General features: G+C 50.6%; 1 protein-coding gene across 2 annotated transcripts in view; it reads right to left on the minus strand.

Moving 5' to 3' along the window:
* CORO2B (coronin 2B) overlaps positions 1–24,978 on the minus strand; it is a 139,252-nt gene that overhangs the window by 13,545 nt on the left and 100,729 nt on the right. For both annotated transcript variants that reach the window (XM_060005705.1, XM_060005704.1), the window contains exons 3-4: positions 13,215–13,331; positions 536–685 (exon numbers count right to left, since the gene is read on the minus strand). In XM_060005705.1, the coding sequence (XP_059861688.1) occupies positions 536–685; positions 13,215–13,331 (267 nt within the window). The remainder of the gene's footprint in view (positions 1–535; positions 686–13,214; positions 13,332–24,978) is intronic.

The raw sequence follows: 24,978 nt of genomic DNA on the forward strand, positions 1-24,978 counted from the left end.
GAGGGTTGGTGTCGGTGGGTTCTATATCAAAGGCTGATGTGTCCCTGTCACACAAATCCACAACTATCCTTGGGCAGATCCCAGCCCCAGCCTGGGCTCAGTTTCTGCTTCTAGCAAGAAGTGTGAGTGTTCCTGGCCAGGTTCCACTGGCCGGCACACCTCTTTTGAGGGCATGCCTGGGGGTAGGGGCTGGGGCTCCATTCTCCCCACCAGCAGCTTTGGATGCTTCTTTTTTCTACTAGGAGGGCAGCAGCTACTTCTTGGTTAAGAAGTGACCAGGCAGAGAGTGTGGGCACGGAGTGGGCATTCTTCTCCAATGTACCAGTGCCTCCAGCCTCTGTGAACCCCAGGAATGACGGGCGCACAGAAGATGCTCAGCTGTGTTGTTGAACGAGCGAATGAATGGATGTGACAATACTGGTTAACAGGCTCGGGAAAGTAACAGTGCTCCCTACAGGCCCCCCAAAGTGCCTCTCTCTCTCCCTCCACTTCCCCGCCGAGTCGGCTCTGGCCACAGTGCCCACCAGCTGCCCACCTTGTAGTCGTAGCCAGCACTGAACAGGATGTTGTTGGTGGTAGGGTGCCACTCGACCAGCCCCACGCGCCGGCTGTGCCCATGCAGCTCCAGAAGAGCCTCCGTCATGTTCCGCTTCAGCCCGCCCTCGGGGATCTCCCAGATCCGCACCTGCAGAGGGGAAGGAGGGCCTGGGCTGGCTGGGCAGGGCCAGGAGAAGCCCCTGCTGCCCTCTTCCTCAGACACCAGGCTTTCGGAGATCTGCCTAGTAAGGTATCTCCTGGCCAGGGTGGTGGGCAGAGCCCGACAGGCCTGAGGGGGAGGTTGCAGGGTGTGGCTAGAGAGAAAAGAGACCATCTCCTCTGTGCCTTTGGGAGGGTTTCCTCCAAGAAGCCTCTGCAGACCTTGGCAACTGTTCTTACTGGATATCGTGATTCTTATTGTCTAGCCAGGCCCAGAGGATCACACAGGGAGCAGCTTTTAGCAAGTGCTGTATTCAAAGCCTATCTCTGCTTCCCTTCCACACCCTTGTAATAGTGCCTTCAGCCCCAGCGCCTCTGTTTGTACCACATGGCCTGTCCCTCACTCTGTTCCCCACCCGGGATGGACACCTGAGCAGAGGGAAACCCATCTGGGAGACTGGGAGGCCCGGAGTCTCTCCTGAAAGATGATGAACCGAGGGGCAGAGACCGATGAGATGCTGGAGCCTGAGCCGAAAGGATGCAGAGCCTGGATGCAGCTATCATCAGGCTTATGGATGCTGATAAAGAAGCAAAGAAGAGAGAGGAGGGTGCAACTCATGGAGAGAAGCAATCACGCGGCCCTGGAGAGAGAGAAACTGAGCAATTTCTCTGCGATCTTTGAATAACCCCCTGATTATTTACATCAATACTGGTAGGCTTCTGTTTCTCAAGCCAAGCATACCCTGCAAGTTTCAACTGTTTCATCTATAAATGGAGCGGGGTGGGGGGAGTCTTTGCCTTGCCTGGCCTACTGGCAGAATAAAATAAGATAGTGGTTGTAAGAGTTTGTAAACTATAAAGTGCTCTAAAGACCTATGGAATTATAGTTCTTGTTATAATTGTTATCATCATCATTAATGCTGTTTATTACGATCTAACTGGGTGGAGAAGAAAAAGCACACGTGACTATAGCTTAGGACACCTTTAACACAAACATTTAGAAAATCTGAACTCCACCCTTGCCAGTAAGGAGAAAAACAGGGAAGACAGCTTTGAGATACCATTTATAATCTTCTAAAATAGCCAACTGAAAGAAACAAAAAAACAAAACAGTATGGACAAGATTATACGGGAACTTATAGATTCAGTTGGTGTTCGTGGTATTACAAAACAGAGTAACTCTGTTTTGGAAGCAATTCGGCAATCTTTAATAGGAACCATAGAGACATTTGTATTATATTCCTTGATCTAGTAATTTCACTCTTAACATTCAATATAAGCCCAAATCTCCACGCACGAAGATGTTCATTGCAATACAGAAAATTCAGAAATACTCCAAGTGACCAACATTAGGGCAACAATTTACTATGTTACAGCAATATGGACTATTAGCCATTTGATGATAATTCTGAAGGCTATGAATAAAGAGGAAAAACATGTTAAAGAAAGCCAAAGGCAGTCCCGAAGACAGGGCAGCAAGGCTGGGAACCGGGGGTACCTCTAAGGGAATTCCCTTGTGGGTTTCCCTTCTTGGTGCTTTACCCTGAGACTGTAGAAATGAGTACTGCCCACATGTTGTGTTCCCCTGAAGACCCAGCTTGGCACATGTAGACCATGGGAGCCTCCAGGTCCAGTCAAGGATTAGGGGTCACCCTTAGGAGTACCATTCTCAGTTTCAAAAACATACTTGAGAAAAAGTTTATAATTAGGGGACAGTTTGAGGTTTTCCTGTCGTCATTGAATCATCTCCTGTTGTTGCTCCAGCTCTCCGGGAAAGCCCAACACTCACATAAGCCTGCATGGTGGCAGGAGCCTGGGGGAGGGAGGTGATGGAAAGGGGGCCCAGCATGCCCTACGGTCTTTCCCCGACAGCCCTGTGCAAGCGCCTTCTGAGATGAGGTCTCGTCTGGAAATGGCAGGGAGGGTGGAGTGGGGACCAGGGTAGATGACTCAGTAGTCACCAATAAGACACTCATTCTTCTTGTCCCCAAATGTTCCAGAGGAAGGTGACCCTTGAAGAGCGGAGACTAATGCTTGTGTTACACACACACACACACACACACACACACTTCATACATACAATACCTCCCCCATCCTCCGCATTTCCTTCTTTTTTACCCAAAGGTATGCTATGACACGTGTACTTCTGCAACTTGCTTTTCTCATGTAACAAGTGCTAGTGGGCGTTTTTCCACACCACTACACATGGCTCTACCTTATCTTTTTAAGTGGCCAGAGGGACAGCTGTTATGTGGCCATGCCGTGATGGGTTTAATCAACTTCTGTTAATGGACACCTGGGCTCTGCCCATTTTTTTCATTGTTACAATTCATTCTATGATGATCAGGCCTGTCATACAGGTTTGTGCATGGCTGTGAGTATTCCTGTAGGACACATGCCCAGAAGTGTTTCACTTTTTTAGTTACTGTAAAATTGTCCTCAAAAGCTGTCCCAGGGACTTCTCTGGTGGCGCAGTGGTTAAGAATCCCCTTGCCAATGCAGGGGACACGGGTTCGAGCCCTGGTCTGGGAAGATCCCACATGCCACGGAGCAACTAAGCCCATGCACACAACTACTGAGCCCATGCAGCTAGAGCGCCTAGAGCCTGTGCTCTGCAACAAGAGAAGCCACCGTGCAATGAGAAGCCTGCTCACTGCAACTAGAGAAAGCCTGCACGCAGCAACGAAGACCCAACGCAGCCAAAAATAAAAAAAATAATTTAATTAAAAAAAAAAGCTGTCCCAGTTTTTACCAGCAGAGTCTGAGAGTGTTTCTTTACCCATGTCTCTAAAACTATACCTTCGAAAACAGGTTTCTGCCCATCAGATCAAAAATGCCATCTCCCTGTTGTTTGGATTTGCATGTCTTTGATTCTTAGAAATACCAGGCATCTTTTTCCGTGTTGATAGGCTACCCTTGTTTACACTTGAGCAGGAAGCTTGAGATGCTTTCAGGGTCAAGGGGACGAAACTTGAAGGAGCAGAAAGGCAGGCCAGCGTGGAGGCATTTGGGGGCAAAGGATCTTGTCTATGGCCAGACAAGTACATACACACGCGAACCCATGTCATTCAGTGTATAAGTGTTGATTAGGAAGGGGAGAAAATCTGGCCTTTGAGAAAATCTTTGAAACCGAAAGTTGAGTCTCATTCATTCCACTCACACCTCTTATGAGCCAGGCCGTGGGATAATGAGGCAATGGGAGGGGCGCTGAGCTTGCCCCATAGCCTGCTCCTGAGCGCACATGGCAGAGAACCTACACGAGCACAGAGCTGGGGGCCCTGAATCCAGTCTTGGGGGTGACGGGGTGGGAGGGTCAGGAGGCACAGTGTTATTAGAAGAGGGGATGTGACCCACGTTTGAAAAGACAGGCTGGGAATGTGGGGAAGGATGAGACAGAAAAATGACCCCGTGTGTGGGTTCAGGCACAGTGGGCAGAGAAGCCGCAGGAGGGTCAGCCCGGCTGGTGTGGGGCAGGCTGGTGGGTGGCAGAGGAGGCCAGAGGCCATGTGTGTCATCCCTGGTTATCGACGTCCCAAGGAATCCTGCTCGGGCTGAGGCTCAGAAGGAAGCCTTTTTCCAGAACAGCCTAATTCCCGAGAAGCCAGCTAACGGAGGCATCCCTGGATGGCATCACGTGCAGGGTAAGGTAGAGAGACACGGGGGAAGCTGTGAAGGGCGGGTCCACTCAGGCTCTAAGCCCACTGACCAGCTGGATGACCTTGGACAAGCCAGTTAACCTCTCTGAGGTTCAGGATCCTCATCCGGATGATGAATTGAGAGGTACGGACCTTCTAGAGGTGTGTGGGTTGAGCTAAGCTGAGCTTCAGGGTCCCTGTGAGTCTGAGGCTTTCTAGCCATAGGAGCTGATTTGTTGGCGTGACAGCTCTGTCTAGGAACCGAGGGGCTAAGTCAAGCGGATGGAGAGGGCAGGCACTGTCTGTGACCAGGCTCAGCCCCCGGACCGGCGCCAAGTCCAGAGGAATGAAGGGCTGCAGGGGGGAAGCCTAGAGCTGTTTTCACCAATAACTGCTAGAGTTGGGTCTCAAATGGAAAATGTCCCACAGAGAAGGAGAGAGGCGTCTTGCCTCATAACTCCATTTGATTCCAGCCACTTCTCTCCCTGGGCCCCAGTTTTCTCTTCTGCACACTGAGACGGTATTAATCTTCCAAACTTCTCTGCTTTTGACATCATTGAATGTTATCACCGGGGGGGAAGAGACTAGCTCCGTTTGATCCACCACTACAGCTAACGGTCGGCAGCACGCACGACAGGAGCTCAGAGGAGGAGCTGCAGTTCACAGTGGGCCTAAGTAGCTGGAAAAGGAATTCCAGTCCCTAAATATTCAAGGGATTTGCTGGGAACAAAGAGTGGATGGGTGTGGGAGGAGCGCTATGGATCTGTTCAGAGGTTGCTCTCAGAGAGGTTACTTCAATTCAACAGGAAACCAAACAGAGTCTGCCAAACGGGATTTCTGGAAGGAAGGGGAGGGGAGAAGTGGCAAAAGCGCTTTCTCCAGCAAGCCAGCTGTGCCTGGGACTGTCCCTTTCATAGGTCCCTGGGTCAGAGCCCTGTTTAGTTACATTCAGTTCCAATCAATCCAACGAAATATGCCTACCCCCCTCCCCCGCCCCGGTCACAGTGTTGGCCGCCGGGGGCCAGTCCTTGGTCTCAAGTAGCTCACAGTCTTGTGGGGTTGACAGCAGACGCGTGCAGACAAGGCTAAGCCACGGCGGCTGAAAGGGACAGTTTATAAAGCTGCAAAACCAAGTGTCCCTGTGCACGGGTGAGGGAGCAGCTGGGCCAAGAGAGTGAGAGCTTTGTGGCCTTACAAGCTCCGTTCGAATCCAGGCTCTGACCTTATCGGCTGTGAGACTTCAGCCAACTTATTAGCCTCCCTGAACGTCAGTCTTCCCAACTGTAAGAATAATTACACCTACGTTATAGCTGTTATGAAGACTAAATATATACCCTACGAAGCAGATTACTAAGCACTCTTAGTGATACTTAACAATGCTTGCTTAACAGTACATTAAGGATTCTATACAAGTCTTAGATAGGTCAGATTCTAGATGTGATTTCTATTTTCCATCTGTGCTTTGTGGCCCCCTGTGTAGTCAATGAATGTGGTATGAAGTCTGTCTCCATTTTATGGAATGCAAATACATTTCCTCTTTAAACTTATGATGTGATTAGGAAGGTGTCTGGCTGGGTCTCTCTGCTTTCTGATACATTGAGGATTGTGGCTGCTAGTGACTCAGGGTCAGGGCCTAGTGAGGGCCTACTCAGCCCCTCTGACAACACTGTTCTAAGGGAGAGAATGCTATGGTTAGGGGAATCGCTTGTTACACAGCTACAGCAAACAAACTACTTATTGTCTGTATCTGATGTACAGGAGCTAAGAGAAGGAGCTGGAGTTCACAGTGGTCCCAAGTAGCTGGGTGAAGCTATGGATTCCAACTCCTTAGTATTTACTTCAAAAACAACCCCGTCTGGAGTAGTGCGGGGAGGAACAGGCAAGTATAAGATATGGTTACTGCCCTCTGATGGCATCCAATTTAGCTGTACTACATTACACAGCCATTGGCCCTAGGATTTCCATCCAACAAATCCACAGAAACACCGCCTGGGGCTGAGATCAGAGCAACTCTCATGTCTCTTCTGCAGCGAGAAGAAAGAAACCGTGAGGGTCTCGCCCAGAGGGTCTTGGAACTCCCACCTCCTCATTTCTTGCCAACTATTCTGTTTACTACTAGAAATTGAGTTTACTGTCACTTACCTAAACAAGAGGTAGAACCTCAAAGTCTACCTTAATGTTATCTTCTGACCACTTAACTGTTTCCCAACATGGGCAACAAATCACTCCTAAGAGAGGGAGGTGAGAGAGGCCACCTGACGGCCCGGAAGGAAGCACGACTGAGCATCTACTGCTGAGAGTCTTGTGAGGTAGCTGCCAGCAGATTAAATGAAATGGTAAATGTGAGGCTGGACACATGAAAGGATATGTGCTACCTATGATTATTACTATTATCATTAATGACTATTCTTACACAGGTAAGGAAATGAGGCACAGAGAGGTTAGGAAACTTGCCCAGGTTGCACAGCCAGGAAGTGGGGAGCTGGGATTCAAACTCAGGATTTGAATCAGGCAAACTGCCCTGTTTCTCTCTTCTGAACCCCTGCCCCTGCCCAATCCCTTCCTTCTTCCCTGGATGGACTCTGACAACCTGGAGAGGGCATGGTCTGTCTTTCTGCTCATCTGTTCCAAAAGGGAGGTGCCACTCCCTGGCCTCGAGAATCTAAAACTTACCCCATTTGGGTCACAGACAACCTTCAAGGCTTCCCACTGATGGTCAACTCCTCCATACACGGGTGGGGTCTTTAAATTCACTGCCCTATCTCTAGGGTGAGGAACAGTGCCTGGAATATAAGAGGCACCTAAGACATACTTGTTGAATGAACAAACCAACGGAAGAAGCTGAGAAGCCCAGAAACTTTCCGACCATTAGCAGATTCAGCAATGAGTCACGTGTAAGGAAGCAGGCTAGCCCTTGCTCTGGCTGGTGGCGAGCTAGATAGATGGCAAATCACCCCTTTAGTTCTGAATGGGAAGGCTGACCTGGTGGGGATTTCTTTCCTACATTTTGAGGCTTAGCATTCAGCTTAGTCTTTTTTGGAAACCAGTGATGGAAGGCCTATTTGGGGCCTCAAGAAGCAAAGAGTGAGATACAGTGGAAAGAGCACTGTGTCTCTCTCTTCCAACCCTCTGGCCAGCCCTCACCGGGGCAGGTTATCTAAACTCTTTGGTCCCCACATTAACGGTTATGGAGTTCTTAGTAGCCAAGAAACACTATATTCCTTTTGTTCTCATGATAAGCCCAATATGGTCCCCATTTTATAGCAGGACTGTTTCAAGATCACAGACACGGGAAGTGGCAGGGCCAGGATTTGAACCTAGGCCTATGGCCTCCGGAGCCTGGCTGCCTAACGACTGAGCCACACCTGCGCACTGGTAGTGTCTCTGCAGCTGCCAAGTGCATTGGTAAGGCCTCTCGGGGCTGCTGTCCTTCCATCTCTAAAAGGAGTGTGTTGCTCCCTTTCACCTCAGAGAGGTATTGGTTCTCAAACTCGTGTGTGCGTGTGTGCATGTATGCATGTATGCGTGTGTAGGAGCAGGGTGGTGGGTGGCTTCCGGCTGCTTCCAGCAGGGTTCTCATCCTGCCCCAGCCCACCCCCAGGTTCTTCGGGGAGGAGCATCACCTGGGGGGTGAGGGCAGCTGCTGGATGGAGAAGCAGAGGAATAGAAGGGAAAGGAAAGATGCTGAGCCTGGGAGAGGGGCCTGCCTCCCTCCTCCTCCTCCCTCTGGGATCACTCTCTCCTCTCCTTGAGATGTCAGAAACCTCTCTCTGTGGCTGCTGGAGAAGGGCTGGGAGCACGAGGCTTGGAAACCCATAGCGCCCTTCCCTACCGCCTGCCAGCCGCCCTCCCTAGCTGCGGCAGAAGCTATAAAAAGCACAGCCCTTCAACAATAGGTGACATCACCCAGCAGCGGAAAGAACTGGATTCTGCCAGATGCCAGGGAGAGTTACAGCCCCCATCTCTCCCTCAGGATGGAAGCCCATTGGGAAAGGGCTTGGGTATGTGCCGTTGGCTCCCTGGAAGGATGGGGTTAGACTCCTGAGGACCTCCTCACGCTGTCGGGGAGGAGAGGCTGGGGGGAGGGGAGGGTGATCCTGAGGCACATGGGGGATGGACATCACTGGACATTTTTCAAGGGATGGGGATATGGAAAAGGAGCTGGGAGCGGGTGGGGGCTGGCTAGATCCCTTCAGTGTCCTCTGAATGTTGTGAGACAAGTAGAGGGCAGGGGAAGGGTGGCAGTGGGTGTGCAGGGCCTGCCGGGATACGTGGGCCTGGCGTGCTGTGAACGGCATCTCTCTGGGCCCCTTCAGTCTGATTCCCTCCCTAGCCCTGGTGTGTATCACAGTGCCTGGCGCATAGTAGGTGTGCTGACTGACCTCTTAACCTTGGTTCTGGGTGTCATGTCTGATGCGCAGTAAGTTGACCGTGTGGTCTGCAGAGGCTCGAGGGAGGCCTGCCCGTGGAGGGGGCTTTGGCAGAGGCGGGAAGGTCAGTCAGAGTGGTCCTGGCAGCGCTGACTGGCCTCCTCCCCCCACCTTGGGGGCCGCTGGTCCTCTGCCTTTACAGCCCCCCTCCCAGGACCTGGGTGAGGAGGCCCGGCTCCATGTGCTCTCGGTGCTCCACAAGGGCTTTGCACAGAGAGCACGCTGAGATCAAAACACTGAGTGTTGGATGGATCTGAACTGTCAGCCCTTCCAGACTCTGAGCCTCAGTTTCCTCACTTAAAACTAGGGCTGTGAGCAGGTGCTCAGGGTGCTGGCTGGGAGTCAGGAGACCTGGGTTCCAGCCCTGTCTGGGACGTGACTCCCTGTGTGACCTTGGGCAGGGGCTTCCCCTGGGCCCTCAGTGTGCCCTTCTCCAGGAGGGGCATGGTTCCAGCCTCGGGGTGTCAGTGCTGACTCCAGTGCCAAGATCCTTGGCCCTGAGGCTGGCGAGGGCTGGAGACCTGAGGGGCAAAGCGAGGGTTTGTGAGCAGCTGCTTCTGGGCAGCTGGACTGGCACCCAGAGCAAGAGCTTAGTTCCTCGCTGATCTGTGACGTCATCCCCTTCTCTCTGGACCAGTGGCTCCGGGCCATCCTCTCTCTCCCTGTGCCCCTAAGCCCGGTGTCCTTTCTCTTTACGCTCTGACATGTACCCAAGCCATACCCTTCTCTTGGGTGCTCCCCTTCTCTCTGCTGAGCCATATTCCAGCATTTGCCCAGTGTGCCTGGGCTCCACTTCCTCCACAAAGCCCCTGTGACCACCCTCCAGCCCCTTCCCTGACCCCCAGAGCGTGCAGTGTCTCCACACTGCATACGTGGTGTCCTGGCTCATGTTCAGATGGCTTGAGAAGCACAAGTCTCACTTCACAGTTCAGCTGCTCACCCTGGTGTCCCAAGCCTTCTCTCTCTGCTCCCAACCTCCCTTTGCAGCCGCCCCTCCTGCCCACTCCCCTCCCTGGTCACCACCCCAGGACCCCAGCCACACCAGATGACCCCGTCTCCCAAGAACACCATACGAACTCTGCTGTGGTCAGAATGTTTGCCTTGCCCCCAAATTCATATGTTGAAATCCTAACCCCCCAAAGCTGATGGTATTAGGAGGGGGGCCTTTGGGGGTGGGCAACAGGTCATGAGGGTGGGGCCCTCATGAATGGGATTAGTGACCTTATAAAAGACACCCCCACAGAGCTCCACCCCTTCCACTATATGAGGACACAATGAGAAGAGAGCCCTTACCTGACCATGGTGTACACTGATCTCAGACTTCCAGCCTCCAGAACCACGAGCAATACATTTCTGTTGTTTAAAAGCCACTCAGTCTGTGGTACTTTGTTATAGCAGCCCAAGCGGACTAAGACACACTCCCTCCAGGCCTTTGCCTATGTCCTTTTCCTGGGCCTCCTAGAACATTTTCTCTGCTGTCAAAGTCCTGCTTCTCCAGGGTCTATTCAGCCCTCTAACCCCCTCTACCCTGCCTGTACCTCGGCCAAAAGTAATTCCTCTCTCCTCCCTGTGCACATAGTGCTCTGTTTGACCTTCTGTGGATGCAACGACTTCACTCTGCATCCTGAGACCAGCAGGCATAGTGCTAGGCACAGACCTCGCATCCTCACAGCAACTGCCTCAGGGACGTACCAGTATTATTGCTATAAAAAGAGGAGCAACACTGAGGCTCAGAGAGGGTACATAACATGCCCTTGGTCACCCAGCTAGTAAATGGTGAAGCTGAGATTCAATTCCAGGTCCAGCAGAGTCCACAGTCAAGCTGTCACTGAAGCCAGCATCCTAGGCAGGCACACTGTGGTCCAATGTGTGTGAAGCTGAAGAGAGCCGCTTGGCTCGTGCGGTCAGGGCCGGGCCCTATGCTTTTCTTGAGCACACAGCATGGGCGTCTGGTTTATTAGCTTGGGTCCTGGAGGACGTGGTGCCTGACTCAGGTGAAATAAGGTGCTGAGCTAGAACCCGGCAGGGCCATCAGGGCGAGAGACCCCTCCCACCCTCGCCCCGATTCAGGAAGTTCAGACCTGAGGTGGAGCCAGGACAGCCAGCAACTCTGAGAGCCCAGCCTAACCTGTCCCCCGACACCCAGATGGACACTGCCCTTCTCCTTCCCAGCTGGCTCCCCGGTGAAATACGAGACACCAGGAGGGGCCTGAGGCTTCCAACACGGACTCTGTGGATTCGTGTCATCACAAGACTTCATAGATCAGGAAGAGCGTGGGCTCTGGGGCCAGCAGTCCTCCTCTCCTCTCGAGTTCTGTGACCTGACCGCAGCCCTCAGCTTGGGGTGGCAATGCCTGTCGCACAGGGTGGCAATGAGGGCTAATGGCGTATAGAGTGTCCAGCCCAGAGTGGCTGGAAAAGTTAGTGTAAGGCAGCCCTGAGTTTCAGGGGTGTTTGCTCTTCAGTGACTAGTGACAGTGGCTCAACACCAGCACAGGCAGGGACGGAGCGGGCTGTGGTTGCTGACACTCCTTGGACTCCCTGTACCCAGGAGAGAACAGTGGACAGCACCTCCAAGTGCCCTCTCTCCCACTGAGCCCAGTCCTAACCTATACTGACCACTGAGCTCCCCAGCCCCCACCAACTCCAGCTGCCTCCTTCTCAGCCCAGGAAGCGACCAGTGTCCTCGTTGCCCTCTGGGTTTCCTCACTTGTCCTGGGCTCCATCACCTGTGCTCACCCTCTGGCCTGTCGGTTCTCTGACCCCTGGTCACTGTCTCCGTCTTGTTGAAGAAAGTAGCCAAACCTGATCGGGCGTGCCCATCACAAGTTATTGCCCTCCCTGCTCACATGGGCCCTGCCCTTGATGCTGCTGCTCTCAGGAACCCTCTTGGGTTGACTCAGGGCTTTGACCTTCAGGAGTGGGTCAAGCCCATTCCCTTAGCCCCTCCCCACCACTCCCTTTTATTAGGTACTGTGCCAGCTGATCTCCTCCACACCCCCTAATTTATTAACCAATGGAGACTATTTACTGTGAATCTCATTCATTAGTTGGGCTATATTCATTCTCTCATGCATTCATTTATCTTTCCATTCTATCCATCTACCCATTCACCTTCATCCAGTCATCTATTCATCCAATCATCCTTCCTCCTTCCATTCAACTATCTATCCATTAACCATCCATTCAGTCTTCTATCCATCAATGTGGTCATCCATCCAAAAATCCATTCATCTAGTCACTCATCTAGCCATCTCTCCATCCGTCCATCCGTCCATCCGTCCATCCATCCATCCAGCCATCCATCCAGGTATCCATTCCACTGAATACCTACTATGTATTTACCATGTACTAGGCTCTGTGCTGGATGCCTGGGATTCAGAACCAAAAAGGCCATGGCCTCTACTCTCAGGAGCTCTCAGGCTGGTCTGGAAAGACAGGAGACATGAGCTCCAAAGTTCCTTCTAGTTCCAATATCCTGGGAGTCTACGACCTGCACCTGGGCTATGCCAGTGGGCACTAGAGAGATGCTTGTGGCCTGATCTTCCTTCACCCGGGAACGCCAGGGGCTGGAGCAGCACCCCCTCACCAGCTCAGCTGAGGCTCTTGCTTCCATGCTGGGGTGTTGACATTGCTTAAGGGCAAATGAGGAAAGGCATGGGGCCCCTCTCCAGAAACACGGAGCCTGCTGCCAACGCCTGACTCTACCTCCACGTATGAAAGTCAGCAGAGCCTGGGGAAAGGGTGGCCAGACAGCGGCTTCACGTTTTACTCTCCCTGGATTCTTCAACTCCCCTCTCCAAACTCTCTGCCGCCTTTCTTCCCTGTATCTCATCCTTCCCACCTGTTCCCTCTTCCCTTTCCCTCCATCTCCTCTCTGTTCCCTCCTCTTCATTTCCCTTCTCCTATTTCTTCTCCCTCCCCACTAAGTGGTGGAACACATGGTGTTCAAATCCTGGGCCGCCGTTTTGGGTCCTTGGATAAGTCATGACAATTCTCAGCCCAGTGTCCTCCCCTAAAACCGTGGCTCACAGAGGACAAAACTAGATGGTACACTTGTCCAGCCTGCAAGAACAGGGCCTCTTTTCCTCATGGCTCATCCACTTCTTCCCTCTTCCCCCTTCCCCCTTGTCCATATTCTTCTTCCTATCCTTCTCCTTTTGAGACTACAGATGAGTGCCAAATCACACACTTAATCTTTTTTTTCTGATTCTCACCTACAAAGTCAACACCTCCAAATGAAAACATGCTAAAGGTACAAATAGTCCATGGATTCACTCCCTCTGTCCCCTTCCTAACTCCCCATCCTGGGGCTAGCTGGAGGGATGGCCAAGAGAACAGAGGAAGGGCAAAGAAGGGAGAAGGAGGGCATTTAGGGAGGAAGACCTCCAAGAAGAAGCAGGGAGGTGCTCCCATGCACCCACCCTCCCCAGGGAGCACCCCTCCTGCTCACCGACGTGTCCTCCGAGCACGAGGCAATGATGTTGTCGATGAAGGGGTTCCACTTGATGTCCAGCACGTTGCCCTGGTGACCACAGACCTTGGGGTAGTTGGGTTCAATCCTGCCCGTCTGCAGAGGAGAGAGAGAGAGAGAGAAAAGGGAATTAGTTTGATGACTCTGGGGTGACTTGAAAGAAGAGGCTTTATCCTGGGCTTCTGTACTGGACCAGAAGGTCCTTGAGGGCCCACTAATGTCTTTGGGTCCCTGCATCAGGCTGAGCCATATTGCTCTGTGGCTGCAATCTCCCAACATCGAATGGTCGTGGGGAGGGTCCCACAGCAGGGTGGTGGGTGGAGCCGTGCGTGTCCACACGACACCTGTGTGCAACTTAGAGAAAGGTGCCCCTTCCTCAAGTAAAAATGTTTAAAGTTAAGGTGTAACTATCCACCTGAATGACCAAAGCCTGGTGGGCAGCAGCCCTGGCAGTTACTGGGCCATGCGCCTGTACTCCCCGCTGCCTCTCAGGGCGGGGGACACAGCCAGGTTTGGATCAAGAGGAGGCTCTTTCCTGCTGCTCCGGGAATGAGTGGAGAGGCCTGAATCTCGGGGTCCACCCATACACTCTCATATGTTATCCTGCCTGGGATGTGAGCAGTGCCACTCCCAGATGCGGCATGCTTGTTCAGTGTGCATCTTAAAACACCTGTACCCAGTGCCCTGTGGCTGAAAGCACAGTCTTTGGAGCCACACAGGCCTGTGTTTGAATCACAGCTCTGCCACTTTTTAGCCCGGGGGCCTTTGGAAAGTCAATGAGCCTCAGTTTCCTCATTTCTTTTTCTTTCTTTCTTTTTTTTTTTTAAGGCTTCAGCAACTTTATTTTCAGACACATGGATACAAAATCAGCTGGAAAGCTTGAGAGCGCAGCTGTCATGAGAGAGGTTCCTCATTAGTATTGTGAAGATTAAATGAGCTAATGTGCTTAGCAAAGTACTTAGTGTGGAGGTTGTCATCATAGTGAATGCTCAATATACGATACTAGTTATTATCATACAGGTTAGACGGCACTTCCTCCAGGAAGTCTCCCCTGATCCCTCAAAGGATTAAGAACTCCTCTGTGAGCTCAGGGTATTCTGTGCTTTCCTCTATTATAGGCACCATCACGCAACATTGCAGTCTGTTTCTATCTGTCTACGAGCAACTGAGGATAGGCTTCCTTGTCTCTGAATCTCCAGCTCCTTACAAGCCTGGCACACAGTAGGTGCTCAGTACATGACTTGAAAGACATCCTGCAGGGGGGATGAAGTCCACAAAAGATGGAACAAAGGGTGTGGGGGTGAGGGGTAGTTCCATGCTTAGTTGTCTATAAAGGCGGCAGGGAAGGGAGGGGAAATTGCAGGCAGAGGCTGTGTCTCCATTCCCAGGTCTTTTTGATATTAGCTTTTTGGGGTGTGGAGGAAATAGAGAGGGTTTTTCTAGTCACTGCTCATCTGCTAACAGTGGTTAGGTGGTCAGAGGCACCTGAGGCAGGTCAAACCTCACCGTCCTTTAGGTTCCTCAACTGAATAAGGAGGAAGACAACCAGCTTTTGCCAAGCCCCTGCTACACGTGCCTTATATCACTACTTCACCAGTGTGATGGGCAAGAGTTCTTCCAGAGTGTGCAATCTGCCATAACCTCTTCCCCAGCCACTTCTTGCCTGTATATCTATCAGCTCATCTCCGTATCATTTGATTTTTTGTGACACCGCAGTGGCAAGGTGCATAGAGGAAAAAAAAAAAAAAACCTAGAGAAAATGGCAGTGGTATGGAGGGGGAGGAATGAGGTAGAGAGAGAGAGAGGCCAAAGGCCTTGGAGGTTGTACTTAGAAGAACTTCACTGACACTGTACACTGGGGGAAATCAGAGAATGGAGGAAAAGGATTGGGGGTGTATTGCTCTCAGTTAAGAATGGGATCCCCTTTGACATTCCATGAGGGATGCAATTAGAATCGGAATATCTTTTCCAATGACTCTTAGGCCGTTGGACTATGCTTCTTTAGTTGAGACTCTGAGCAGAGACCGAGCCACATGTGGCCCTGGGATTTATTAGGGTTAAAGTAGCTTCTTTAACTCTCACAAAACCCTGGGAATTAGGCACGAGGAAATTAAGGCCCAGAAAGGTTAAGCCACTTGCCCAAGGTTACCCAGCTGAAAGCAAAGCTAGGATTCCCACACAGGTATAACCCTCAAAGCTGAGCTGAATCCTACTGGTTATTGCTAGCCAGCTCCCCTCTCTCCAGCTCTGACGTCCACAGGCAGACAGGCCCTGCATTGTCTGCTTCCACAGCTCACTTGCTCTCTGACAGAGCCTCCTCTCCTTATATCTGGTCCCAAAGGCTGCCCTGAGTAAAGCTGTCTGCATTAAGCTTTCGGCAACCAGGCAGATCTGCATCCGTCAATAGGTGGCCATCAGCTAGCAGCAGCTTCTGGCCAGCAGCCTGCAGGTGATGTCCTGGAGGGACAGGTGAAGCCACATCACTGGAATGTATTCAGAATGGCGAGAGGTCAGGGCCCTGCATCAGGAAGGGAATTAGTAGCGGATGATCCCGACGTAATGTATCCTTCCAGGTGGACCTCTGTGAATGCCTTCCTCAAAGGGGTGTGTAATGATGATTTTCATGACTGAATCATACTGTTTGCAGCCATGGGAAATGGCTCAAGGGGAGGGACCTCCTTTCAACCTGGCAGCTTTGATTTTCCCATTTTATAGAGCAGAGTTCATATAAAAATTTTTTTTTCTTTGCAGCTTTGTGGGATCTAAGTTTCCTGACCAGGGATTGAACCTGGGCCCATGGCAGTGAAAGTGCTGAGTCCTAACAACTAGACTGCCAAGAAATTCCCAAAATTTTGTTTGAAAGACAAGTTTCATTGCTAAGAAGAAAAGTATGAAAGCCACAGTTTTATAGAGAAATCATGCAACTTTTAAAGTGCAATTATTAACTCCAGGAAAAGAGCTGTATAAGAAAGCTAATACAATCACAGTGATAATGACTTGTGTACAATGTTTACATCATGGTAATAACGTAAATCCTGAATATTTATTTAAACACGAGGTGTGCTATAATATACTGGGAAGGCAGAGGTTGGAAAATTGTGTGTGGCTACAGTTAAGAGGGGAGACAGAGCTGGTAGAGAGCCAGATCCCCATCTTCCATAACAGGAAGTCAATAGACAATGTCTAAGATTTAAAAAACCAGACATAGCCGTGAAAGTATGTAACTAAGAAATACGAGGAGAAGTACAAAAAGACACAGCTCCAAACACTGGAAGCAGCTACCTTTAGAGAGTGGGAAACGAGGGGTGTAGCAAAGTAGGATAGGGATCGAGGGTACAGGCCCTGGTGTGCTGGTAAATGTCTAACAACCGGTTTTCCAGGAAAAAAAAGGCCACGGTTTGGAACATATGCCAGTTTCAGGGGCAAATGCCCACTACGCCTAACTTCAAGCTACCAAGGTGATATCACCAAAAGTAGAGTTAAAAGAGACTCACACTCACAGTAGCACACCAGATAGCAGTAAAACAGTTAGTAAGGAATAAGTTTTTAACATTAGTACCTCTGTTTTTAACATCATTCATTTAATTGAAAGTTGCATAATTTAATTTTTAATAATGGTCGTGTTTAAAAACTGGCTTGCAAAACTCCTAAAAATTTAACAGTAAGCTCTCATGAGCTGGTATAAGCCAAGCCCAGCACCTCCCTTGTAGTGCTATAGGCCTTGCAGTACTATTAGACTTCATGAACTCTGCACAATTATTACTCTGATAGACATAAAAATTAAAGAACAAACCAATAAAGTGCATGTATAGGTGTTCTAAAGGAAGCTTGTTCTGAAATTTTTTTTTCTGAATTTAAATAAACGTGAACAATCCTCTCCCCAGACCCTCCAAATGCCTCTGTTTTCTGTTCCACTTTCTGGATAGGGGTGTGACTACAGACCAAATCCGAATCTGGTTCTTAACTGCTACCCAATACTGCCTTCTCATACTTGGGCTCAAGCCAACACTAATAGCTATTATTAATATAATATATTAATACAATCAAATTTACATTGATTTACAGATATCATCAAATTTAATCCTCATAACAACCCCACCTTACATCTGAGAAAACAGATATGTAAAGAGCTTCTCAGGAGCGGAGTCAAGGTTTTGCACTGTTTTATAACTTTAGAATCACTGTTGAGATGGTCAGCTCACAGAATTGTCCCAGTGGGAGGCTTCTCAGGGGTCCTGGGGTCTAACCTGCCATCTGGTGTTTGAACCTCAAAGAGAGCTTGAGTCTCAACAGAGCTGGGGCAGAGACCTTGCTGCATGGGGTGGGGTCGGGATGCCTGTTACACAGCATCTATAATCATTAGGGAGATCTTCATGCTGTTAGGATGGGCCTTATCCTGGAGGCTTCACAGGACAAATTCAATCCCCCTTCGCTGGGACAGACTTTCAATGTCAAATGTTGGGTGGCAGCTGTTATGTACCCCAAGTCTTCTCAAGGAGGAGCCCAGTGCTGGGGATCAGGCTGCATGTCAAACACAGCTGAGCTGCCAAAGACAGAGTTGGGGGGTGCTGGGACATGGCCTCTCAACAGGGTGCAGGGGAGTGAGAAGCATGGCAACTTTCCCACAGATCCATTTGACAGGGTCTCAAAGACTTTTAAAAGGTTCATAGCCTTTGACCAATAACCCCACTTTGGGAATTTATCCCAGTCAACAGGAAAGCATACTAAGACATTCAGTGCCATGTTATTTAAAATAGGGAACAATAATAAATGCTCAACAATGGGGCATTGCCAAAACGAATTACAGGACACCAATATAATGGAATATTATGAGGTAATTTAAATCATATTTTCAAAAAATATTTAATGGCATGGGAATTACTCAAGCTCTAATGGTAAGTGAAATAGTCAGACTCAAGTTATATATGCAAAATGATCCTTAGCTGTTAAAAGAAAAATACATCAAAAGTTAATAGTGGCAGGACTTCCCTGGTGGCGCAGTGGTTGAGACTCCGTGCTCCCAATGCAGGGGGCCCAGATTTGATTCCTGGTGGGGGAACTGTGTCCCGCTTGCATGCTGCAACTGGGAGTTCGCATGCCACAACTGGGGAGCCTGCCTGCCACAACTAAGACCTGGTGCAACCAAATAAAAAAATAATAATAATTAAAAAAAAATTAAGAGTGGCAATCTCTGGCTAGTTGGATATAAGTGGTTTCTAATTCTTCCCCAATGAACATTTACAATTTCTATTAAAGATATAGATGTTATTTAAAACACACACATACACATTCACCATAGTTTTTTATTTAGTTTTTGGTACCCCAGGTGGGAGGTGATCACCACAGTTTTGATTGAAAACTATTCCTCTCCGGTTTTGGTCAAACAGGTCTTAAAGAAATGAGATGCAGACTGGGGTCGACCAGATTTATGTTCCAGAAGCTTCTGTGGAACACAGATGTATCTGCTTATATAGGCTTCTTTACTCCCTTATTACGATGCAGATACTTTAGGGGAAAATACGATCCTTGAAACTTAATAAAATTATATAACTAATTGAAAATAGGTTTTAGAGTGCGTGTGTGTGGCGTGCGTGTGGGCAGGGCAGGCCAGGCCCTGCCTTGGCGGGTTGGTAGGTGTGGCTCACCCAGCAGGCTGCCAGGGGAACGGCGCGTGCCCTGGGCCTCAGTCCAGGCTTTATCTGAACCCATTGAACTGACTGAGGACGAGATATTTTCAAAACAACCTGCACGACAGCTTCAGCTTCCTAGAATTTCCCATGGCTGCAAAGCTGAATTCTGTGCACAGAAGCAAAATGTTTTCTTACCTGGGGTATCAGTGTAGTGAGGCAGAAAGAACAGACTTAGCAAGAGGTAGGGTTTCTAGGCCCAGTCCCCATTCACCTCACCAGCTGAATTACCTTGAACATGGCCCTTGGCCTCTCTGGGCTTCCCAGATTCCTAGACCCTGGGCTAATGCCCTCTCTGCTTCTTCGTGGCTGCCCTTTTTACTGTATGAAGCCAGGCACACCTGCAACTGGAGGGCCTTGCTTCTGGCATACCAGGACAGAAGTTAGGGATGCACACCAGGTCACGGGAGGGAAATACTAATGATAACAAAAAAGACGAGGGTGATAAAGGACCATTTGACAAGTGCTTCAAAAGTGCCTTGTGGGGCTTCCCTGGTGGCGCAGTGGTTGAGAGTCCGGATGCCGATGCAGGGGACACGGGTTCATGCCCCCATCTGGGAAGATCCCCCATGCCGCGGAGCGGCTGGGCCCGTGAACCATGGCCTCTGAGCCTGCGTGTCCGGAGCCTGTGCTCCACAACGGAAGAGGCCACAACAGTGAGAGGCCCGCATACTGCCAAAAAAAAAAAAAAGTGCCTTGTGCTCAGCAATTTGTATACATCATTATATTTAAGTCTGAAACAAAGTTTTATTAAATCCAGCAAGGACCTACTGGATAGCACAGGGAACTCTGCCCAATATTCTGTAATAACCTAAATGGGAAAAGAATTTGAAAAAGAATAGATACGTGTATATGTATAACTGAATCACTTTGCTGTCACCTGAAACTAACACAACAGTGTTAATCAACTATGCTCCAATATAAAATAAAATTTTTAAAAAAGTTTTAGTAAATCCTTACAACCCTCCTGTAACAATCCATTTTCTGGAAGAGAAAACCAAGCTCTGGGCCATGATTTGCCAAAGGTGATGCAGCTGGGCCAGGAGGAGTTGCAGTTTGCACTGGCTGTTGTCTGGCTATGCTGCCCTCCTATTTCAGAATGTAGAGACTTGATAAATTAGGGGGAAAAGTCATACATCAGAAGTAGGGCCTCAGAATTTCTCATAAGGTTCTCAGAAGGGGCTGGCAGGCAACTCAGTTGTGAAGACCCTTATACTTGCTCCTGAAGACCCACACTTCCCCCACTCTGTCTCCCCCGTCCCCCTAGTGATTCTCAAACTTTGCTTTTTTTTTTTTTTTTTTTGTGGTACACGGGCCTCTCACTGTTGTGGCCTCTCCCGTTGCGGAGCACAGGCTCCGGATGCGCAGGCTCAATGGCCATGGCTCACGGGCCCAGCCGCTCCGCGGCATGTGGGATCTTCCCAGACCAGGGCACGAACTGGTGTCCCCTGCATCGGCAGGCGGACTCTCAACCAGTGTGCCACCAGGGAAGCCCTCAAACTTTGCTTTTGTTTTAGAATCACCTGGGAAGTTTTAAAAACCCCAGGGGCCCGATGGGTACCCCATATCAATTTAATCACAGTGTCTGGGAGTGGGCAGCCACGCATCAGTATTTTTTTTTGAAAGATTTCCAAGTGATTCCATTGGGCAGTGAAGTTTGGGAACCACTACCCTAGAGGCTCCATATTCTGCTGGGGCCTCAGGGAAGCACCTGCGCTCATTCATTCTAGGACAGGGGCGGAGACCGTCAGTGTTACTCGAGGTAGGTGCAGGGGGTGGGGTGAGAAATCAAAAAACAGTATTGCGTGTTTCATGCATGCCCAGATAAAGCGAGCAGGAAGATAAACGGTCACGTCAGGTGCTGTACAATTTAAAGGAAGCCCCAGGGCAATGGATAAGCCTGACACAGGAGATGGGTGAGCTAATGGTGGCATCCCAAGCTTCCGCGTGACAGATGTTTGGGGATCCCCACCCCTCTGCCTCCGTCATCACACTCCCTCTTCCACGTGCTGCCCCACGCATCCCAGACCATCCAGGTAGGCTGCCTGCCGTCTTCTCTCCTCTGGATGGAAGGTGACATTAAATGAGAGAGTTATTATACAATGGGCACTGGAGTCCTTCTCTCCAAAACTCTGGGCAAAGTCAGGCCCCCTGTGTCCAAGCCTCCGGGGTGTGAAGGAGGCCTCACCCTCCAGCTCACAGCCCTTGACACTTCACAAAGCGCTTACACATGCATTATCTAATTAGTACTGCCCAGGGAAGGGGTGACTCGAGGAAACTTGAGTTTCCGGTCACCCCACGTCGCAGTGACACTAGGACGAGTTTGTGCAGCTTCAGAACTCTGAGTACCACTGTGGCCTTCTCAGCAGGGGTGAGAGGGGTGTTTCATGTTCCTAAACGCTGGGTGCCCTTCGTCCAAGGTGTGGGTTGCTGTCGCCCCGGGGTGTGCCCAATCTGCCAGCGACGGTCCCCCACACAGCTGCACGCACAGTCACGCACGCTCACTCATTTATACACCGCCCCCCTCCATACAAGCTTCTCTCCACGCCGCTTCTGCCCAGGCCTCCGCACTCCTTCCCTCCCTCCATCCCAATCAGAACTTACTGGGCTCATGTCCCACACTTTAGCGGCCTGCTGTCTTCAGCCCGTTAACCTGAAATAATGTATCTAATAAACGGGAGCCTCCTAAGGAGGACACTGGGGGGTGTAATGGGTCAGTCCATTTCTCCTTGTGGGTCATCTATGTGCATGTTCACAGGAGCCTTTAGAGAAAGCCATTTGGCCCAGAAGTGGACTCTCCTGGGTTTTCAGACTCCCGGGCAGTCCTCTAGGAGATCTATTTTGGGTAGAGGGCTTTATTCCTGCTTGAGCTCCCAGGACTGTCTTGCAGGATTTCTGAAGTGGGTCCACTGATTTGTCCCCTTGCCTCTAGCGTCTGCCCTCTGCAATTCTCTCCAATCCATCTTACGTAATGTCACCTAATTCTTCTAGAGTACAGCTCTGCTGCGATAACTACTCCACTCTGAACTTTTCAATGGCTCCCTACTATCTTGACTTTAAAAGCCAAACTCCTTATGGGACATCAGAGCTACTGTGGTCCCAGGCTGACCCCGCTTTGACATAACAGCCCACCCCACTGCACGACACACACATGACTATACATGCACCCCTAGCCTCCAATGCTCCCGCCGCCTAGATGACCTTTGGTTCCTGGTTCATCCTTGCCACCAGGCTGTGAGCACCTCGAAGACAGTGACCTTGGCCCAGGCATCTTCAGAGCATCCTTCAATGCCAGCTCATAGCAAGAACTCAAGCTGGGTGAATGACTGTCACCCTGTTTCCTACCTCTGGGTCTCTACTCATGCTGTTCCCTGAGACCAGACTCCCTTCCCTTCTTGTGCATGTCCATTTTCGTCACCCAGAAAATATCACCCAGGGAACAGACACATCCCTGTACCTTCCTCATGCCAGGAGATAATTCTGGATCCTGCTCTTCTGACCTTGAGAAATTCTAGATCTGGGGCTGAGCTTCGGGGTAGGTTCACAGTCAAACGGCAGCATGTGCAGCAAAGGCTGTGATGCTGTAAAGTCAGTCACCCAGTCAGACAGAAGTTCACAGCGAGACCTCAGGAAGCCTCCCAACTTCATGACTTCCTGTTTTGATTCTCCCCTCCAGTCTTTTTATCTTTGTGTTTTTCAAGCTGGAAAGGGTTTGCTGGTTTTTCCAGTCGAAATCCCTACTGTGTATGTGCGTGTGTGCGTGCGTGTGTGCGTGCGTATGTACTGGGGGAGAGTGTGGGAGTAGGTCCCCAGGGGCGGGGGAGTTTGTTTGTGGAAGAGATGTAAGGAATTCTGTTTCTCCTGGTATCTGAGCACTTCGAGATGAACTCGGTTTTCCCAGGCTCCAGGAAGAAGAGTGATGGGGCCAGCTTTGTCCTTGGTCCTGGGCAGTGTCCTGTTGCAGAGCCCAGCAGAAGAGATAACAGACTCCTTGAGGCTGGGATAGGAAGAAGTAGAGGAACAGTGGATGCATGAGTGAGTGAGTGAGTGAGAGAGAGAGAGAGAGTGTGTGTGTGTGTGTGTGTGTTTGTGTGTGTGTGTTGGGGAGAGGCCTGCCTGGGACCTCAGAGCTCATGCTGGCCCCTGTGGTTTCCTGATTACTGGCCCCTTCTTATAAAACTCTGTGCTAACACACATGAAGAAAATAAGAAAATTCCAAACTCAGTGTGCCTGATGAATCTGCATGGGGGGTGGTTTTTGATGGGGTGTCCTGGAGGTGTGGATTTCTAGCCCTGGCTGCTCACAGGGGAGACAGACAAAGAGCTGGACAAAGTGTAGGGTGGGCTGTGCTTTGGTGGGGGAAATGCCAGAGCACAGGAGAGGGGCAAGTACTTGAGGCTCTGAAATCCAGAAGGCCTTCCCAGAGGAGGTGTGGAAGGCCCGAAGGATTGATAGCACACAGCCATGGAGGGCGTGGGGAATGCTTAGGACCCAGAAGGACCAGCCCCTGCAAAGGCTGAGGAATATTTGGGAAAGCCAAATAAGTAGAGAGAAAGGCCACAGAGAAAGGCCCAGATCAGAGGGTTCAGGAACTTGCTGGTCTCATGAAGGAGTCTAGACTCTACCCCATGGGCCTAAGTATAATGGGGCTGGGGACCACAGAGAGAAGGAGAGTCCCTCACACCCAAGTCACCCCATCATGTCCCAGGGTCCCACAGTGGGGAAGGAGGGGAGCGAGCCAAAATCCATAGCTGTTGGAAATGCGAAAGAATTGGCAAAAAATACATAGCAGCATCTATGAAAACTGTGGGGGAAGCCATAGTGCTTCTTCTACAATGGGTAGAAAAGCAGATTTCTGGCTGTGGCAGAGAAGCAAAAGCGAAGAGGGCTCGCACCATCTCCAGGCTGTCAACACCAGCCCTGCCCTTCTCCCCTGCCACAGAGTCAAGAGGATAAAAATCCCTATTTCCATTTGCCCATCTGGCCCAGGGAAAAGGAGAGAAAGGTGGACTCTCCCGCCTGAAGCCCCTCCTGCAACCTCCTCACATACTTACTTCCCCTGCAGAATGAAAGGAAACTCATTTGGGGCCATTATTGTCGGCCAGCCCACCTGGGATTCGGGGAGCATCACTAAAGCTCTTTCCCCAGTGGACAGGTCAGCAGCCCGGGAGTCAGGGGACCTGGGCTCATCTCAGCTCTGCCGCTCCCTGGCTGGGTGGCCTGGGACAAGTCTCTGTGTCTCAGTTTCTCCCTCTGAAAAGTGGAGACATTCTGGAGGGCTAACGAGAACACACACAGGGTACACCTGCCACCCCTCAGGCTTCAGGCTCTACAGCAGGCATTGCTAATAGCTCACCACCACTGCATCCCTCCTGAGCCCCGCCATCCTTGGTGATCGGAGTGGGAAATGAGATGAAGTCTGAATGTCTGCCTAGGGCCACGTGACCCCCTAGAGCTCTGACAGCTGTTTGCTGAGCCTCTGAGATCGCGGTACCTCTCTGCATTCAGAGTTGATTCCCAGAGGTCTCTGATAAATTAACCCTCAGAAATGCCCACACATTTGCCCCTTCTTCTCCAGGCGCACCATGCTCACGCCCCGCGGAGGCACGTCAGCACTCTCCCAACTGCTCTCCTTCGCGCTTGCCTCTTCCCAAACCCCAGTGTGACTTGGGCGCTCTATAATGATCACTTGCATTACGCAACTCCTCCAGAACCTTCCACGGTTGGAACCATTTGTAGGAATTTTGGCAGTTGGGTATCCAAGCCCCCTTCCTGATTTGGGGGAACTCTCCCACTGTGTGCTGTACTGATGGGATGCAGTGCCTTACCTCCCATCGTGAGAGCTGAAAGGGGGCTCCTCCTACCCGGGGTCCTCTGCTGGCCAAGGAGGGACACGTAGCCTGGCTTGGCCGATCAGACCTTCCACCCGGGATGGCCAAGGACTCATTTAACTTCCTCTGGGCCCCCAGGAGCTGCCTTGGTGCTCACCTGTGTTCCAAGTCCAACTCTCCACTGCCCCCAGCTCCTTGAATCTGTGAAGGCCCCAAATCCCCTTC

This window comes from Delphinus delphis, chromosome 2 (genome assembly GCF_949987515.2).
Source record: "Delphinus delphis chromosome 2, mDelDel1.2, whole genome shotgun sequence".
In the NCBI taxonomy this organism is placed as follows: domain Eukaryota; kingdom Metazoa; phylum Chordata; class Mammalia; order Artiodactyla; family Delphinidae; genus Delphinus; species Delphinus delphis.